Raw genomic sequence first — 20,621 nt, 5'->3', positions numbered from 1 at the left:
AAAGAGAGAGCCCTCTCTGGTTGCAGGTAGGCTAGGACCTGCAGCTAAAAGATTAGTTAGTGGTTACCTCGGCCGCCCCTTCAGGAGGCAGGGAACAACCTGAGTGATAACACATATAATGAAAGATTACGTCTGGAGCAAGAAAAGATCATGAAAATCTTATCAGATAAGCGTAATCAAAGAAATCCAAATCCCAGTCAGGATGACGAAAATGGAATTCAGTCCCATAGACAGCAGGAGGAATGCATGGAGTCTGAAGGAGGATGAACTAGTAACGAAGGAGAATCTAATAATGTCTCCAGTAAGAAGAGTACAAAAAGGCAGAAAATTGAGCTCCAAGGGGAGTTCAAAAAGATCAAACCTCTAGTATATAATGGAGAGGCTGAAGAAGTGGTAGAGGCCTGGTTAATTAATATGAATAAATACTTTTAGATATATGGATATGATGACAATTTGAAAGCAAGGTTAGCAATTTACCAGCTGCAGGGCAAGGCCACCCTGTGGTGGGAGGAAACCAAAACAGTCAAAGAAATCAGTGAGCAGGAAGTCACATGGGAGAAATTCCAGAAGAATTTTAAGGACAGGTATTTGACTAAGCGGTTTTATGATGACAAAGCCAAAGAGTTTCATGATCTAAAATTAGGACAACAGACTATGGATGAGTTCATAGCCAAGTTCACTTTGCTGTTGAGATATGTTCCCTATATCCGTGAAGAGAAGGCCAAATTCCAATGCTTTATTAGCAGCTTACCTATCTACATGAAAGAGAAATTGGAGTTTGATAACCCTAAAATAATGGATGAAGCAGTTTGAAAGGCTCGGATCTGTTATCATCAAATGAAGCAGAAAGGCGAAGGTAATAAAAATTGGCCAAGTAAGAAAGGATAGAAAAAATTTACAGCCAATAAAAATGTGAAACAGGTTGGTACCAAATATGCAGGACGGAAGGGATCAAATGGATTTATGAACCAGAGTCAGCAGAGGTATAGGCCTCAGAATGAAGCAAAACAAAGTGAAGCATCAAGCAAGTTGGAATCTAGTCAGATTCCTAAACCTCCTTTGCAATGTTGGGGTTGTGGGGAACCTCATTATTACAAAAATTTCCCTCATAGAGGGAGAGCAGAACCAATTACCAATGTTCAAGAAGCTTCTACTATTGGTGATGTGGCGCAGAACATACCTCAAATTAATGTAGCACTAGAAGACCGCCAAGCAAAATATCAACCCTCTATGGTGGAACTCGAAGGTAAAATATCCAATCACCTTGTTTCCATTTTAATAGATCTGGGTGCAAGCTTGAGCTATGTTAGCCCAAGGATAGTTGATTTGTGCCAATTAAAAAGTGTAAAGTTTAGAAACCCATGGCTAGTCCAACTAGCCACAAGAGCGAAAAGAAGAGTTAGTGCAAAAGTAGAAGATTGTGGAATTGATTTGGCAGGACAATAGATTAGGACAAATTTAAATGTCTTACCATTAGGCTCCTATGATGTTCTGATAGGAATGGACTGGCTGGAACGTCAATGGACCTTAGTAAATTGTAAAGATAAAACAATTAATTTCTTGTCCAGTGATGGCACCAGAATAGAGATTCAAGGCATGAGAAGGGAAGTTATGTTACATCCCATTACAGCCCATCAGCTAGCACGTTGTATGCGTAAAGGCTGTCAAATATATGTGGTTCAAGTGGGGTACACAAACTCTAAAGATAAGCTGTCTGCTTTGGAGAAAATACCAATAGTGCAGGAATTTAAAGATGTCTTTCCGGAAGACATCCCTGGGTTACCACCTAAGAGGAAACTTGATTTTACCATAGAATTGGTCCCTGGAGCTGCTCCAGTCTCCAAATCCCCTTACAGAATGAGTGTCCCTGAGTTAACAGAATTAAAAATGTAGCTTCAAGAGCTGCTAGATAAAGGTTATATTCGACCTAGTGTATCCCCTTGGGGAGCCCCGATTTTATTCATAAGAAAAAGGATGGTACCTTGCGGTTATGCATAGATTTCAGACAATTAAACAAGTTGACAATTAAGAATAAATACCCTTTACCCCGAATTGATGACCTTTTTGATCAAGTTAAGGGTGCAGTAGTGTTTTCAAAAATTGATTTACGATCAGGGTATCATCAAATCTGAATTAAAGATGAAGACATATATAAAACTGCATTCATAACTCGTTATGGTCATTATGAGTTCGTAGTTTTACCATTTGGACTCACAAATGCCCCAACAACATTCATGAGTATGATGAATGGAATTTTCCACCCCTTCCTTGACAAGTTCGTTCTTATTTTTATTGATGACATCTTGGTATATTCCAGGAGTATAGAGGAACATAAGGAGCACCTTTGGGTAGTGTTACAAACCTTAAGAGAAAACCAGTTGTACGCCAAATTTAGCAAATGTGACTTCTTTAAGGATCAAATCCAGTACCTAGGACATATTATTTCCTCTGAAGGCATAGCGGTGGATCTCAAGAAAATCAAGACCATAATGGACTGGTCGGTTCCAACAAATGTGGTAGATATACACTCTTTTATGGGCCTTGCTGGTTACTATAGGCAATTCATAAGGGGATTTTCTAAGGTTGCTTATCCAATTACTTCCTTGCAGAAAAAGGGAACAATTTTTAAATGGACTAGGGACTGTCAGGAAAGTTTTGAGAAATTGAAGCATCTGCTCACCACTGTGCCAGTATTGAAAATTGCAGATCCTAAGGAGGATTTTATAGTATGTACAGACACATGTAAAGAAGGTGTGGGCGGAGTTCTAATGCAAAACGATAAAGTAGTTTCTTATGAATCCCGTAAGTTAAAGGAGCATGAGCAGAAATATTATGCTTATGATTTAGAACTGACTATTGTAGTTCATGCCTTAAAAGTGTGGTGGCACTATTTGCTAGGGAAATGTTTTTACTCAGAACCGACCACAGCAGCCTAACAAATTTCTTCAACCAGCCTACCTTGAATGTGTGTCAAGCTCAATGGACTACATTCTTAAGCGAGTTTGATTTTGAAATCAAACATTTAAAGGGGAAAGAAAATCGAGTGGTGGATGCATTAAGTAGAAAACTGCATTATGTCTATGAAATTTCATTTAGTCAAGCAGAATTCAACTTTGCTGAGCAGATAAAGGAAGCAGCCAAAAAGGACCTAGAATATGATTATCTTTGGCAACAAGCTAAATTGGCATAGAGCGTTATAGAGCAAAAGGGTACAGTATTAACCCTGAGAATTTGTTGATGTTCAGAAATCATATTTATGTTCCCAATCAATTGTCGATAAAGAAAATTATATTAGATGAGTTTCATAGAAGTCCTTACGCTGCTCACCTTGGTTATCAAAAGCTTTTCTCTGCCATCAAGAAAAGTTACTATTGGCCTAGTATGAGGAGGGATATTGCAGAATATTTGGCTAGATGCTTAGAATGCCAACAAGTTAAAGCAGAGCATCAACACCCTGCTGGGTTACTACATCCCTTACCCATTCCTGAATGGAAATGGGATACCATAACCTTAGATTTCATAATAGGTCTACCCCGATCTAAAAGACAAAATGACTCAATTATGGTTGTGGTAGAAAAACTGAGCAAGACTGCTCATTTCATACTGGTTAAGTCCACATATCAAACAACTCAAATAGCAGATATATTCATGAAAGAGGTCTTTAGGCTACATGGGATGCCTCGGGTCATAATCTCTAATTGAGATGTTAAATTTACCTCTGCTTTTTGGAAAGCATTATTTACAGGGTTAGGCACACAAATTCATTTCAACACTGCCTATCACCCTCAAACCGATGGACAAACTGAAAGAGTTAACCAGGTGGTAGAGGACATGCTGCATATGTATGTGATGCAGCAACCTAGAAAATGGGAAGAGTACCTACATTTGGTAGAATTTGCGTACAACAATGACTATCACGGGTCGCTGAAAATGAGTCCTTTTGAAGTACTTTATGGGAGAAAGTGTACCATCCCTGCAAACTGGAACAGTCCCAAAAATAAGATGATATTAGGACCGGACATGCTGGAGGAAATGGAGAGAATAGTGAAGAAGGTTCGGAAAAATCTGAAAATCGCTCACAATAGGCAAAAATATCATGCCAATAGGAAAATAACCTATTGGCGTAGGGGATTATGTGTACGTGTGAATTAAACCAAAGAGAAGTACTCTCAGATGGGGAAAATGTGCCAAGTTGGCTCCCTGGTTCTGTGGCCCTTTCCAAATTCTAGATAGAGTAGGACCAGTTGCATATCGACTCACACTACCCAGTCACATTCAGGTTCACAACATATTTCATGTTTCTCTTTTAAAGAAGTATGTATATGATCCCAGGCACATCATAAATTGGCAAGAGCTTCAAGTATAACAAATATATAAATATAAAACTCTTGTTATCTATGAATATGTTACAATTATTTATATGTGTATCAGTTATATGACAATGGTACTTGTGGTAGGTCGAACCGGAAGGGGATTTTCTGGTCAAGCCCCTGCGCATACTCGATCAGAGAGAAGTAATGTTGCGGAGGCGAGCTATCATCCAGGTTAAAGTGCAATGGAAGCACTTCAGCCCAGAAGAAGCCACTTGGGAAGATAAAGATTTTATGTAGGAGGCATATCTTGGATTATTTCAGGAACAAATGGAGGAATGAACATCGGGACGATGTTCCACTAAGGGGGGGAAGTTGTGACATCCCCAGACTTATGATTTACTTTTGAACATTTTCTTTTACTATTACGAATCAGTAAACTAGTGACAATTAGTTATTGTGTTATGATTAATAATAATTAGTAATTAAGCTGTTTATGAAAATTTACATTGTTTTATGGAAGAGTTGAGGAATTACAGATAAACCTCAGTAACTCTCATTTTACTGAGAAAATTATCAGTTAAGGCAGTTATTCCCTCATCTCCTCTTCCTCCAAGAAAAGGGAGAAGAGGAGAGGAATGGGGGGGTTGGAAAAAGGGAGAGGATTCCTGGAGTTGAATAGGAGTTCAGTTGGAAAACCTCTGGAGTTTAGCTTCCCTAGCAGAAGGAAGTGTGTTATCGGCTGGACTTGGGGTCTTGAGGCCGAAACAACTATTCAGAAGGAACTGAGAAGCTTGGGGGAGAATATTGGACGTAATTGCCAATTTCTCGTTGGTAGGGTGGAGAGGTTTCATTTGTAAGGAATCATTCTTCAATATCAGATAAGTAATGCATGCCTAGTCTATTTTGTTATGACTGTAGAATGGAATATGATGCATGCCTAGTCTATTTTGTTATGACTATTGTATGAAATGTGATGTGAGGAATTTTTTCATGTTTTGATGGTCAAGTATTCAATGTTCATAAAATTTTGATAATTAAGTTAAATTTTAGAGGTACGATGAATAGATGCCTCTAAGGTAAATAATAGGAATAGGTGGTTTGTAGAGGAAATGGTAAACTATACTGAACTGCTGAGCAAACTGAACTGTCATCTGACATAAGTAAGATTGTTAAAAACTATACTCAAAACTTTCATTTAAAAGAAAATTGATTCATTTAAACTAATCTCTATAAAAAAACTAAGACCATATGAAGCCGAGAAAACCACAGTTTTATAGATTCTTTCCGTATGAATGTTACTTAGAAAATAGCGACAGAACATTTAAACTTATAACATGAACGCAAGACTCTTAAGAAACATTTGTGTAATGCGGATAAAGAATGGCATGCAATATTTCCATAGTAAAAAAATAAGTATTCTGTGTAAATAAAGATCACAGGAAATTGCACGTTACAACAAGAAAGGTCTGTATTAAAATGCTACCTATAAAAGAATTAACCTATGCAATTACAGATACAAGTAAATTGTCCCGTAGGACAAATCATATGAACAAGAGTAATGACCCAATGTTTAGAACTACTAGACTCTATAGTCTCCTCCCAATAAATGTATAGGATCCATTTGTATCCATTAAAGGTTAAGACAATAAATCCATTTTCAACTAGACTCGAGCATGAGTGAGGATTACATTCCAGGTTGACCAGGAAAGGAAGCGATCAGGATCGAATGTTAAGACAATAATGTCTGGGAAAAACACAAATCCAATTCAATTAATTATCATTGCAAAAGACCAAGTGAAAGAACCCCTAGCGCTATCTAGATTCTCTTCTCAGCCAGTCCCAATGGGACACCCAAGAGGCCGTTCCGTATGCTAGGGTCCTTATAAAACTTAAGCGAATCATTAAATCTGAGATTTAGTCTGCAAAGGAACAATGATAAATGGTTATCTTAACATAAGAATAATAAATGTCTGCCAATACTATAAACAGCATAGATAGAGCCAAATCTGGGCATTCGAAACTAAAAAGAGTTGCAAATTATTATTATGCACTGACCGTGTCATTCAACCAAGAAAGCATAATACATAGAAAAAGATTCTACAGAACATTCAATCGAATAAATAAGTTAAGTTCTATATAGAGTCAATTCTGAATAATAATCGGAAACCGTTCGAAGAAGAAGATTCTTAAAACATCTCGACATTAAGGGTTTTACCCTTTCAAACTCTAATCTGATGAATTTATAAGTAAACCAAAATCTGAAAGCGATTAACCAAGCCAACGTTTCATTCAGAAGCACACTCATACCATTCCTTCTCTCCACAAGGGTTTCTGGTGCTGCTCACGGTAGGGTTGTAGAAGCCATAAGCAAAACCTCAAGTCCGCAGATCCTGATAACTTGCATATTAGGACTGCAAGAATTTCAATGCCGAGACTCGAAAACTATCCACCATTTGAATTTAATTGCACGATGAAAAGATTAAAAAGCATCACCTAAGGAAGGGCAGAGCTTTTCCTCTGTCGGCTCCGGAGGAAAGTCCGAAGGCATAACAACCATTTTACATGTGGGTAAAAATGAGAAAATGATTAACATTAAGCATTCAAGTTAAAAGAATATTGTAATAGGTAGAATTAATTTAATTTCTACAACAGAACAAGATTACATGGAGAGGAAGGAAGGGACACGAGCGTTAACTAGTAGAGTCCATCTGCTCTGAATGATAGATTGGAAGCTCTTTGTAAAGTTGCAGCGGAGCCAAATTATAGGGGCGAAACCAATCTCTTGAATGCACCCTCTCAAGTCTAGGGTTTGCATGGTTAAGCACCAAAAATAGACTATGGACAATGGACCCAACACGAAGAATGATTTTTCGGGTGGATAACCTCAACTTCTGGGGCAAGGACGAGTTTTGAGATCTCCTCCCACCTTCCAAGCATGGATGAACACCATCTAGTAGCCAGAACAGTAAGGGCTTGACAGCTAGCAGCATTAGGTTGCAGACCAGCTAGGCGCCTAAGGCTAAATGTCAAATTAAAACACAAATAGACATACTTATGGTGGAAGAGGCCACCTCCTTGCAAGCCCGTTTAATTTGTACACCAAGATTAATAAGACCACCTTGATCATGTCATAGATATTAATGCAAGGCGCCGTGGATTAATTTAGACCTTATAGATATAAGATTTAACCTTTAGAAACAAATCACCATAATCTACCACCCTTAATGACACATGTATTGTGAGTATACTCTATTCAATTTTGTAGTTCAATCATTATCCAAACTTTAACCTATGATGCATGTGAAATAATTCTTTTTTATTGGGTGAATTTTAATATGTGTTACATTTACCTATCAAATTCCATCTGCATAGAAAGTGAAAGCAAGAGAGTCAAAGTCTCCACCGCCAAACATAAATTTATTTACAGTGATTGGTTAAGGACAAGATGAGGAATCTATTCATGTGCCATCTGTCGGTAGACATTCAAGATTTTACGTCACTTGTTGAGTGTTCCTACGATCTAGGAAAACCTTGTGTGTCTTGAAGTTTTAGTGCGACAGGGTCTCCGTCTGAAATCTGGTAAAATAGTAAAGTTGTAGTGCTGGTGTTTATTATGCAGTATGAAAAAATGGTTTTATAATTTTAGTTTAATCACCAATAATGGTTAAGATCATAATATTTATTTATTTATTTGATAGAATAATTTTAATAGTGTTCAGTGTTAATATATTTATTTATTTTTAATATAATAATATTTTTAATTAAATTGATTAATTAAAAAAATGTTATATATATATATATATATAGTTTGTATTTTTTGATATATAATATTGATAAGTTATATTATTTTAACAAAATATTTTTATAAGTTAAGAATGTTTATAGTAAAGTGTGGTGAATCTTCACAATTAAGAATCTTGTTACATATTTTTTGACACATAATAATATCAATAATAATGATAATGATAAAATAAAATTATAATTTAGTTAATTTTAACAATGTAAGATATATCATAAAATATTTTGATGCTTATCATAAAATTATGTCTATCAAATTTTACCAAAAAAATTATTTTATATAATTATTTTCATAATAATTGTAATCTAACAATTTTTTGTTTATATATTGTTTCTAGTTAATTTTGTCTTTTCTTGAAAATTTATCAAAATTACAAATTTGAAATTATAAACAAAGAGATTCAATTTCCAGTTATCTGAAATGACCATATACTAAAAAATGATGTAGAAGTGATTAGCCATCTAAGAATTGAATGATAACTGAAAGCACGACAAATGAGGAAAATTGTTGGAGCAGAACACTTTACAACAACTGATAAACCATAATTAAGATGCAAAATAGAAGTGAAAATAGCAAAAACACAGTTATACCAGACAACAATATTGATTACGGAGTTCCTCCCTGATGGGCTACGTCTCTGGGTCTACTTTCAAGATGGGCATCCATTTTTATTAGGAATGAGAAGGAAGAAGTCAATTACACAGTGATTTGGACAGAATAAACTTGTACACAGGCAATTCTGACCTCTGTCGTTAGAAGGCTCTCTGAATTAGCTTTCCAATGTCGCTTAAAGTTTCCAAATCCGACTCTAGATGCTCCCGAAACACTGAAAACAAAATCGCCTCTATCCCTCTGGAACCTACATACAAAAGCTGAAAACCACTCTCTTTTCCTCCATGGGAAAAACTGCCTCTTAAAGGATTGTAAGTACATTGAAACCTCCTGCTATTCATCTTTAGAATGAATGAGCTGACTTGAAAGGTTTAATTAGGGTTTATTTGTTGAGCATTAATGTCATATTGTGACATTCACCATATAAGATTTAATTTGTTTAAAAAAAAAACCCAGAAAAGACTTTGGGATAGCTCGAAACCGTTAGCTAGCAGCTAGTCGGGTGGAGGTGCTAACAACCCATGTGAACACCTAGAGTTAAATGTTTGCAGGGTAGTTATCTTGGCAGTTTCCTCTCGGGCGGTTCTGGTTGGCGAGACGTGTTCACGTGTTAATGGTTTTATGTTTTCTTCATGCAGTTAAGGTCCATGGTTCTCAAGCCCCGATGGATTAATAGACTGCTGATCGCATACCTTGACGCAGTTTAACTCCATGGTTAGGACCTTCATGAACCCCGATGGTTTATATGTCTAGTCACATTAACCCGGGTACTCCTCACGATTCCTGCGTGGTCAAGACAGTGGTTAGGCGCTGTTATATTGCAATTTGTAATGTTTTGTATGGTATTTCAAGGGCCGAGGGTTATGTTTTGACACATAACTTTGAAATGTATTAAAGTGAGGGTTATACATTGTAATGGGTTGCAATGTACATAAATACATAGGTTAATGTATTAGGGTGAGGCTTTTTAGCATGGGTTAGGATTTAGGATTAGGTTTAACATAGGATTTGATTTGATACATGGATTGAGGCATGAATATGATTAGGGTTTGGTGTTTAGGTCTTAGATGTAGGGTTAGGGTTTCAGGTCTAGAATTTAAAAACACTTTTACAATCTTTTGTCACACTGTGACGTAAAACCACATGTGATGACAAAACATTGCTCACATCGTCGACTCCAACTGTCTTTGCAATGACAACCTTGACGACGAACTTATGCCTCATATGACACCTTTGTTGACACATCAAACCTTTGCCACGGACAACACAACCATGTCGACACCAACCCTATTTGTCGAATGACAAAACACATGTCATCGACCAAACCCTAGGGAACTTTCGATGAACTCAAGTCAACAACCAAGTGCTAAACTATCTTCGTTGAACTCCATGAAAAACTATGAACATTACCTGAACAACCTGATCCACAACTAACACTGTCGATCTGTCGAAGCTAAACTGAAGCGACGTCGACACTGAACAACACTTGAACGCTTGTACAATTTGAATCAGCATATCCTCCTGGATCATTCCTCTCCACTTGAAAGGTTTTGGACCACAAAAGTTTGACTAAACATTTAGTCGATGAGGGTAGAACTCCCTCTCTTTCCTCCTTGACCTAACGATATACCAATGCATTCAATCAACTGCCTGCATGTGATGACCTTGATGATGCTGACCATGATACCTTTTGATTCGGTGACCTGTTTCTTCCATCCGTGGTATGAACCACTTGCGACGATGGGAAAACAATCTGATATCAACATGGAAATTGAATTATTTCCACAAATAATCATGAGTTAATGATTCAAAAACATCGTTGAAAATAGTATTTGTAGAACTTTGTTCAATACATCTGATGGGTATTAACAATCTACTTTTCGAAATAAATGAAATATTCAAAGCCTCCTTTGATTTTGACTTCACATCAACTACTTGACTTGATTTACTTTCCTGTTGACTGATTACTAAGTGAACTTGCTACACAGAACTCATCCAGCTGTGATGTAAAGACTGTTGCAACTTAGTTTGATTTTGAAAGTATCTAAGTAATTGTTAATTTATTTGAATCACTATTTCTTTGTCTATTAACAAATATTTCCATTGACTAACACTTTCACTTAATGCATTAGTTTTCAAATCTTGGTAAGGAAGCTTTGGATCTGCTTTCGAAAATGCCTTGTCATGAAAACTTATAAACTTCCTCTCCACTTGAAAAGAGGCTTCATTACTTTTTAAAGCATGAAATGATGATGCAATACCAAAGAAATGTAACACTGACTTCCCGAATACTGACCTACACCCCTGAAACTGAAAATAAACATACCATCTAAAACAAGTCTCTGATTGGACTCACATGTACCATTCCCTGCAACACACTGCTGATGATGATAGCTTCTAGATTTCAGTTGAATGAATGAATTGAGATTCATTCTGTCTTTAAGATGTTCATAGGACATTAAATGTATCTCATGTTGCTTATACTGTTTATGAATAAGATTTCTTGGAAAATAATTAACCACCTTGACCAATTGATCTATAAACTGAATCGCGCATCTCGAACAATCATCCTTATGTTGTTCCTTAATAAACATGAGTACATATTTACTTGAACTTATTAACCGCTTAACTTGATTTGTAACAATTAAATCCAAGTTTGATTTGACTTTATGTGCCCTAACAATAAATTCAACTCCTTCTTTCTTAGGTGATATTTATGTTCTCTTCTGTAAAACACTACATCTCTCTCATACAGATAAGGACTTCCTAAGAAAACTCCACATATGTCTACTGGGACAACATCTAACTCCACTTGATAAATGTACTTAGATGTAATTGCAAATTTTAACTGACACTTCTTTGTGACATGTATCTGAGTTGATTTATTAATCCAACCTAATGGGTATGGTCTTGGACGATTCTATGTTTCCAATCCCAATTGATTAACTATATGTTTAGAAATTAAATCTTGCGATCCACTGTCAAACTTTGTGTCAATATTTGTATGCTTAGAAGTTAGCCTTATGTGGAAGAGTTCAACTTTTTTACCCTCATGTGGAGGTTTTATGTTTGAGGAAGATACATTACTTTTTCAACTTGAACCAGTATCAGAAGTTTTACTTGTCGTAACCATGGTGGTTATCCTCCTTTCATCACCTGAATCTGAACCTAGATCCTGCTAGACTACTGCAATGGCCTTCTTTTCATCCTTTGCCTTAAGGAACTTTTTGGGCTTAAGTTTTGGATGAATTTCCTAGCACTTCAATTCATCATGACGGATTCTCTCACAATGAGAACAAGTCGTTCTTTCCTTTTGAGCTATCGCCGATTTCTTTCTCTTCGAAATGTTCTTCCCCTTACTGTCACTGGAATCTCTGGTTTCCAACACTTTGGATGACTGAGATGAAAACTTGAATGGTCTACCACTTGATTCAATATGTATCGCCTAAACACACACCTCATCAAAATCATCAGGATTAAACATCAATAAAGTATGTTACGAATATGAATGTAAACTGCCAATGTATTTTAACAAAGTTTCACGTGTATCCAATGAAATACCAAGCGCTAATGCTTTCTTCCTAAAATATTGAGTAAAATCCTAAACACTCTACCCTTTACCTTGCCTTAGATGCTGCCAATCAATAACAGCTTGCTACATGTATCCTAAAGGATAGAACTGTTTCCTAAGAGCTTTCCAAAACTTAGACCATGAAGAGATGACTTTTCCTTTACACTTTACATCTAGCTTAGTCTTAATTTCCCACGAGATTAAAGTTGTTCCTCCCATTCTAAGTTTAGCTAACTAAATTTTAATTTTATCTTTAGAAATGTTTTGAATATGAAAATACACTTCTAACTTCTTTATCCAGTTATCTACCTTTTCGGGATTCATTTCACCATCATAAATAGGTAACTCGAATTTAACATCAAGTTTCGAAAGAGATGTTTTCTTAGGTTTATTTTCCATTTCAGATTTTGTACTGGAAGAAGAAGAAGAAGAAGATGATTATGGAGATGATGGAGGTGAAGGTGGTTTATCATTCTTCCCTTTACCTTTGTCCTTCTTCGATGCCTTTGAAGAAGAAGATGCATCTCTCACCTTCTTGTCTTCGTACAATTCTCCCAACATCTGCTGCATAGTTAATAATGCCTGTTGAGACTGTTCCTCACTCATCTTTGTTTCAGTGTTTTCACCTACATCAGGTCCTGACATAGTCGATTTCTGAATGACTTGTCGCTTTCCAATCTTTGGATCGATTTGCTAGGGGATTCCTTCTCCTCGTTACAACTTTGACCTAGTTAACATTCAATGGCACATTCTACAAACACAACCTGCTTTGATACCAAATTATATGATCTCAAATGACCATATACTAAAAACTGATGTAGAAGGGATTAGCCATCTAAGAATTGAATGATAACTGAATGCACAGAAATCAAGAAAAATTGCTGGAGCAGAACACTTTACGACAGTTGATAAACCATAATTAAGATGCAAAACAGAAGTGAAAATAGCGAAAACACAATTATACTAGACAACAATATTGATTACGGAGTTTTTCCCTGATGGACTACATCTCTGGGTCCGCTTTCAAAATGGGTGACCATTTTTATTAGGAATCAGAAGGAAGAAGTTGATTACACAGTGATTTGGATAGAATGAACTTGCACACAAGTAATTCTGACCTCTGTCATCAGAAATCTCTCTGAACTAGCTTTCCAATGCCACTTACAGTTTCCAAATCCGACTCTGGATGTTCCCTAAACACTAAAGACAAAATCACCTCTATCCCTCCAGAACTTGCAGATAAAAGCTGAATACCACTCTCTTTTCCTCCATGGGAAAAACTGCCTCTTAAAGGACTGTAACTGCATTGAAACCTCCTGCTATCCATCTTTATAATGAATGAGCTGACTTGAAGGGTTTAATTAGGTTTTAATGTTTGGGCTTTAATGTCATGTTGTGACATTCACCATATAAGATTTAATTTGTTTTAAAAAAAAACCCAAAAAAGACTTTGGGATAGCTCAAAACCATTAGTTGGTAGATAACCGGGCAGAGGCGCTAACAACCCATGTGAACACCTGGAGTTAACTATTTTTAGGGTGGTTATCTCGGCGGTTTCGTCTCTGGCGATTCTAGTCAACAAGATGTGTTCACATGTTAATGATTTTACATTTTCTCTGTGCGGTTAAGGTCCACGATTCTCAAACCCCGATGACTTAATAGGCTACTGATCACATGCCCCGACGTGGTTTAACTCCATGGTTTGGACCTTCATGAACCCCGATGGTTTATATGTCTGGTCACACTAACCCGGTTACTCCTCGTGGTTCCCACGCAGTCAAGACAACGGTTAGGCGTTGTTATATTGCAATTTGTAATGTTTTGTATGGTATTTAAAAGGCTGAGGGTTATTTTTTGACACATAACTTTGTAATGTATTAAGGTGAGGGTTATACATTGTTTTTAAATGGGTTGCAATGTACATAAATACATAGGTTAATGTTTTAAGGTGAGGGTTTTTAGCATGGGTTAGGATTTAGGATTAGGTTTAGCATAGGATTTGATTTGATACATGGTTTTAGGAATAAATTTGATTAGGGTTTGGTGTTTAGGTCTTAGATGTAGGATTAGGGTTTTAGGTCTAGAATTTAAAAACTCTTACAATCTTTCATCACAATGTGACGTAAAACCACATGCGATGACAAAACCTTTCACACATCGTCGATTCCACTGTCATTGCAACGACAACCTTGACAATGAACTTATGCCTCAGATGACACCTTTGTTGACACATCAAACCTCTACCACGGACGACACAACCATGTCGACTCCAACCTTGTTTGTCCAATGACAAAACACATGTCGTTGACCAAACCTGGGGAACTGTCGATGAACTCAAGTTGACAACCAGGCACTAAACCATCTCTGTTGAACGCTATGAAAAACTACGAACATTACCTGAACAACCCGATCCACAACCAACACTATCGATTTGTCGAAGCTGAACTGAAGTGACGTCGAAACTGAATGAGACCTGAAAACTTATATAATTTGAATCAACGGATCCTCCTAGATCATCGAGAATAAAAAATTGAAAATCTATCAATAAATACTTTATAGATGAATGTTTCCTTTGAACAAGGCTATTGAATGTAGCCATACGTTTTAATAAATGTACGATTTAGAACCTATTCTTTGATGCTCTTAAATGGGTATTGAATTAATGATGGAAATTCATATAATGAGTAAATATTTAGGTTATTATCCAAGAACATATTAAAAATGATTATTAATGGAAATGAGGAAAACAAAAAGGGAAATTCAAATGGATTGAAATCTTATTTATGTTTAAGGGATTAGATTTGATATTTATTATTATTATTATTAAGTTATTTTAGTAAAATTATTGATATAATTTTGTAGTAAAATTATTTTAGTTAAAATATTGATATCATTTTTAATTAGCAAATAAAAATAAAAAAATAGTTCTTTGTGTTTTATTTCATGTTTTTTTTGAATGATGGTATTTATGTTTGAAAAAAATATTTTATTATCGATTTGGAGTAGTTTTGTGTTTAAATCAATCTTAACCGTGTTTAAATCTCTCGAGGCGTCACCCATTCGCTTGTAGTGTACGAAGATACAAGAAATATGAAAGAAGGTCCCATTATTTTCCTGTAGTGTACGAAGATACAAGAAATATGAAAGCAAGTCCCATCATCAACTCTGACCTATGGAGTTTTGCTGTTTGGAATCGATTTGCAGCAGTTCCACCTGTGTTCAAATCTGTCATGTTCAAATCTTTCTAGGCTTCACCCATACGCCCGTAGTGTAGGATGATACAAACAATATGAAAGCAAGTCCCATGACCAACTCCGGTCTCTCGAATTTTAGTGTTTGGAATCGATTTGCAGTAGTTCCACCCATATTCAAATCTCTTGAGGCATCACCCTCTCTGAAGTTTTGGTGTTTGGAATCGATTTGGTGTTTGGATTCTTTGCAGGCTTCACCCATATGCCCGTAGTGTAGGAGGATACAAATAATATGAAAGGAATTCCCATCACCAACTCCGGTCTCTCGAGTTTTGGTGTTTGGAATCGATTTGCAGTAGTTCCACCCGTATTCAAATCTCTTGAGGCATCACTCTCTATGGAGTTTTGGTGTTTGCAATTGATTTGCAGTAGTCCCACCCGTATTCAAATCTCTCGAGGCATCACCCATACGCTCGTAGTGTAGGAGGATACAAGCAATATAAAGGCAAGTCCCATCACCAACTTGTGCCTTGTTTTGGTGTTTGGAATCAATTTGCAGTAGTCCCACCCTTGTTCAAATCTCTCAAGGCGTCACCCATATGGCTTTAGTGTAGGAGGATACAAACAATATGAAAGCAAGTCCCATCACCAACTCAACCTCTAGAATTTTGGTGTTCGGAATCCATTTGAAGGATACAGGCAATAGGAAAGCAAGTCCCATCACCAACTCAAACCTCTAGAATTTTGGTGTTTGAAATCAATTTGTAGTTCCACTAGTGTTCTATAAATTTGAACAAAAAATCAAGTATTTTCAAATAAAAAAATTAAATATTATTTAAATTCATAAAAATCCACTTTTCTTTCGATCAAGAATTATAAAACAAAGAAAAATAATTACTTAAAAAAATAAATTAAAAATTTATCATTAATAATCACTTATAAAATCTTTTTTGTTTTGTTCATAAGTCCATGTTATTAGTGAATTCCTACTAACATTTTATAGTTTTATGAAAAGCTTTATTTTAAAATATATTAAAAACAACAAAGTATTTTCAACCTTAATAAATTACCTGTGTAAAGCATTTTATTTTAAAGTTGCTTCTATTGAAGTTGAGTATCAAATCTCCCACACACTCTTTATAATTAAAATATGGATATTGCAAAGAAACCAATATATTATTAAATTTTATATTTTATATTATTATATTTATATAATTTAATTTAATATAATTTAAAAATTAAAATTAATATAATACATGTATACCTCAAAAAGTAAAATATATATTTGGAAAAAAATAGAAATAAAAATAATGTAATTTAACTTTTCCATATCTCTTCCTACAGTGAGTTTAATCTTCATCTAAGAGTTAAGTTAGTTCCCATGCATATTAGTTTCAATCCATTCTTATTTTAAAATTATCTTTAAAAACCCTATATTTTTTTTTTTCAGAAAGAAAAGCTTTAATATTTATATTGAGGCAATATATACAACATATGCATGATAAGATCACATGAAGCATCCGTCTATCCAGAAGAGACAGGAAGGCTACTGGGATAAAAGCAGATGCATCCCATTAAAGGAAAAAGATTAGTCCAGCATTGTCTCATGGAAAAAACATCAGGGAGAAACATCAGGAGGGCGAAAGAAGCCCATACAAAACTGCAAAAACAAAATATAAGCACTATGTCCTTCAGCAATTCTACTGTCCAGCATTGGAAGGATGAAAAGCTAAGACTGATGATAACACATAGTTGAAAGATAAAGAAGAATTCTCAAAAACTTTTAAGTTCCTCCATTTCCATATACTCCAGATAGTTATCGGGAGGATTGGGCGATTGAGAAGATGTTGATGACCCCACCAATGAAAAGCTGCATCCACAGAAGAGAAGTTAGGGATCTGAATGGAATAAATCATTGCTAGTTCATACCAGATATGTATGGAAGTCATGCAGGAGAAGAACATATGGAAATTTGTTTCCTCATCCATCTTGCATAGAACGCATCTACTGGGACCATACCAGGCTCGTTTCCTTAAGTTTTCCCAAGTAAGGTTCTTGTTATAAAAAATGAGCCAAGAGAAAATGATCACTTTTAGGGGGCATGCGAGCTTCCACCACCTTAGTGGGAAAATCTTCGTGGCCGGAGGAATTTTTTTGTGGATGAGGTCCATATAAATATCCTTGATAGTTGTTGTAGCGGATGGAATCGACCAAACCATGTGATCTTCCGTCGCAGCATGCTTCAACCCCACCTGTTCAATACATAATTTAAAAGAGTCCCATAAAAAAGATGAAACCTGTTGTGTTGTTGAAATCAGAAGTCACTTTAATTCCGTTCTTTAAATTCCGTTCTTTGAATTCTTAATTGCATGAAATTGTCTTTTCCATCCTTTTAACAAAAATATCTTGCCATTGATTTAATTCCAACATTCCAACACTATTATTTCATATTGAGGCATGTTCAAAAGCTTAATCTTTTCATATTTTGTTACCATCTTAAAGATGGTGAAAGCACCTTAAAACAAGGAAATAGTAAATTAAATTTATGAGAAAATGGTGGATTCATATTCATTTATATATATTTATATTTATTGTAAATGAGATTTATTCAGCATTGTATTGAATATTAAAACAAATTTGTTTTGCGAAAAGACTAGATTACACCTGGATGCTATTTCAGGAAATGGATTGTTGTTTTTAATGAAAGAGATATAAAGCATATGCATTTATATGAGATAAATACCATAGGTATGGAATTTGATGTTTTATTATTTTTGAAAAATATTTGAGGGTAATAAAAAAATTGCAAGGTCAAAAATAACTATAAAGAATCTAAAATTGTAATTTTCACATGCAAATATTTATGCTATCCATCATAAATTTCTAATTTATTAAAATATAATTATAAGTTTACAAGCAAAGCATCCCAATAGCCACTATCTTGAATCTAAGGATTTGTAGAAGCATTTTCACATGTTTTCTTATAATTGAAATTGTTTTATTTTTTTCTTATAATAAGTATTTTTTTTCCTCCTTAAAAATGAACGTTATTTTTTTTTTCAGTAAGAAAAAATCGGCATGTTATATATTGAGAGAAATATATGGATCTTGAATACAATTTTAAAGACCGCAGTCTTGGAGTTATATGGATAAAAGGATCCTGATGAGCGCATATGAAAATTGCGTCGGATAAACAGCAGCATGAGAGACATATAGAGATATGTGTGCGCATGAGTCGACATGTATATCAAAAATGAGAGAGCATCTGCTGTGCTTGTAACAGCGGCAAGATAATGAGAGAGCCTGTAATATAGAGGGAAATAGAAAAACAAAATATTACAGCCATATAGATAAACATGAGAGAAACATATACATATATGCAAAATCCTGAGCTCCAATGCGCATGATGTAGATGGACTCATCAATCAGATCTGAGAGGGCATGGATCCCATGATAAAAGGCAGAATGGAGAACAGCGGCAGGCAGGAGGCCTGAAAGATGCGCCGGTTCCTCCACCTCCAGATATTCCAGCATGTGAGGCAGAAGAGAGAACTTTGATCTGCCCACCATAAAAAAGCATCCTGAGAGGGATTCATTCCAATTCCACTAATAATTTTCAAAGGAGTTTTTCAGTGTGTTTTGTATTTATATGTTTTCAATTTGCACAATTAAAAAAAAATACTGAGTTTTTCAATGTCTTTTGTATTTGTATGTTTTAAATTTGCACAATTAAAAACAAAATAGCGATATTAATATGTTGAAACATACCACATTAGCTAATGTTTATTAAAAAAGAGCATTTATGAATGTTTTATCCACCCCAAACACCAAAAATGTGTTGTTTTGAGCATCCTAACACAAGCACATGGGATTGCTGACAAGTAAGATAGATACAATGAAGCTAAACCAATGAATGTTACAATCAAGCTAAACCAATGATAGATACGAAAAACAAGGGTCCGTGACCAAATTTCCAGGGAACAGGCGAGGTAAATTTGAAATTCCATGGCAGATCGCAGTTGCCTGTTCAAACTGGTAAGTTTAAAAGCGTATACATGCAGTCTACTTGAATAACCACCGGCAAAAAACGGATATTCTGATAAATTAATATTTTTAAACACTGTAACAGATATACATTATACATTCATTTAAACCAACTACTTCATCCTTATAGCATATCAGACTCTCGTTCTATTTGCTGCAGGCAAGGTATTTGTGTTTGGCTAAAAAATTTATATGTGGTTTATAGTTTAAGAGACAAATTAAATTTTATTAATTTTTAATATTATTATTTTTTTTAATATTATTTTAATTTCGATTCACTACATTTTTATTGTGTAATCATTTGCATATTTACAATTCGATTTTGTGCTTCCTAATCTTCTTCAGAAGAGTGTTTTCTTTCCTCACTGCTTGCATGTAGAGGGGAAAGTTTCATGGTGGATTGTTCACTAAGGATTCGGACTCTACAACCACTTCACCGAGTTAGCCTCTATGTTTCACTCCTACCACTATATTCTATCTACAGTTTCCAAGTGAGATGTGCTTTTTCATGATTTTCTTGATGGGTTCGAGTTTTTTACAAAATTTGAAAGATATTGAGGTTACAATTTTCAGGTCAAATGCGTTTTAAGCTATAGCTGGTTGGAGCTTAGAGCATTGTCAAGAAAACCTTCCCCGGTTACCAATTATATAGCTGGTTGGAGCTTAGAGCATTGTCAAGAAAACCTTCCCCTGTTACCAATTACAAAGACATGGGTGTTTCATGATTGGTTTGATGGGTTCAAGCTCTTTCAAAAGTCGAAGGATATTAGTGAGCAAGATACTGAGGTAAGTTGTTATTTTGTTTTTATGTTGCTTATACATGTTTTTTTTTAATTGTATAATGGATCCTAGAGCAAAAACATTTTGTGTTCTTAACTTCACTCGTTGTAAGTTTGGTTAAGGATGATAAAATAATTAGTATTTACTTAATTTATAATTACATATGTATTTTTAGTTAGTCATAATCTTGTATTTTATATATTTTTAATAGAGTATGGAAGCTAAATACTGTTTTTTTTGAAAATATCTTTTCATAAATAAGTAAGCATAAATCCAAATTATTAATATTCTTTAGTCTTTTTTGTCATTTC

At 35.2% G+C, this 20,621-nt stretch overlaps 1 protein-coding gene across 1 annotated transcript; it reads left to right on the top strand.

Annotated features, from left to right (window-relative positions):
* Positions 1–202: 202 nt before the first annotated feature.
* Positions 203–2,936, top strand: LOC149203849 (uncharacterized). The gene is made up of 5 exons (XM_089402006.1): positions 203–301; positions 433–807; positions 922–1,246; positions 1,499–1,889; positions 2,318–2,936. The coding sequence occupies exons 1-5, from the start codon at positions 203–205 to the stop codon at positions 2,934–2,936; spliced, it is 1,809 nt and encodes a 602-aa protein (XP_089258132.1).
* Positions 2,937–20,621: the final 17,685 nt, after the last annotated feature.

This window comes from Pinus tabuliformis, chromosome 2_1, assembly GCF_031772625.1.
Source record: "Pinus tabuliformis cultivar Carrire ecotype Pingquan chromosome 2_1, CPIR1, whole genome shotgun sequence".
NCBI classification, from domain to species: domain Eukaryota; kingdom Viridiplantae; phylum Streptophyta; class Pinopsida; order Pinales; family Pinaceae; genus Pinus; species Pinus tabuliformis.
The sequence above is the reverse complement of the archived record's forward strand: the minus strand, read 5'-3'. Positions and strand labels throughout refer to the sequence as shown.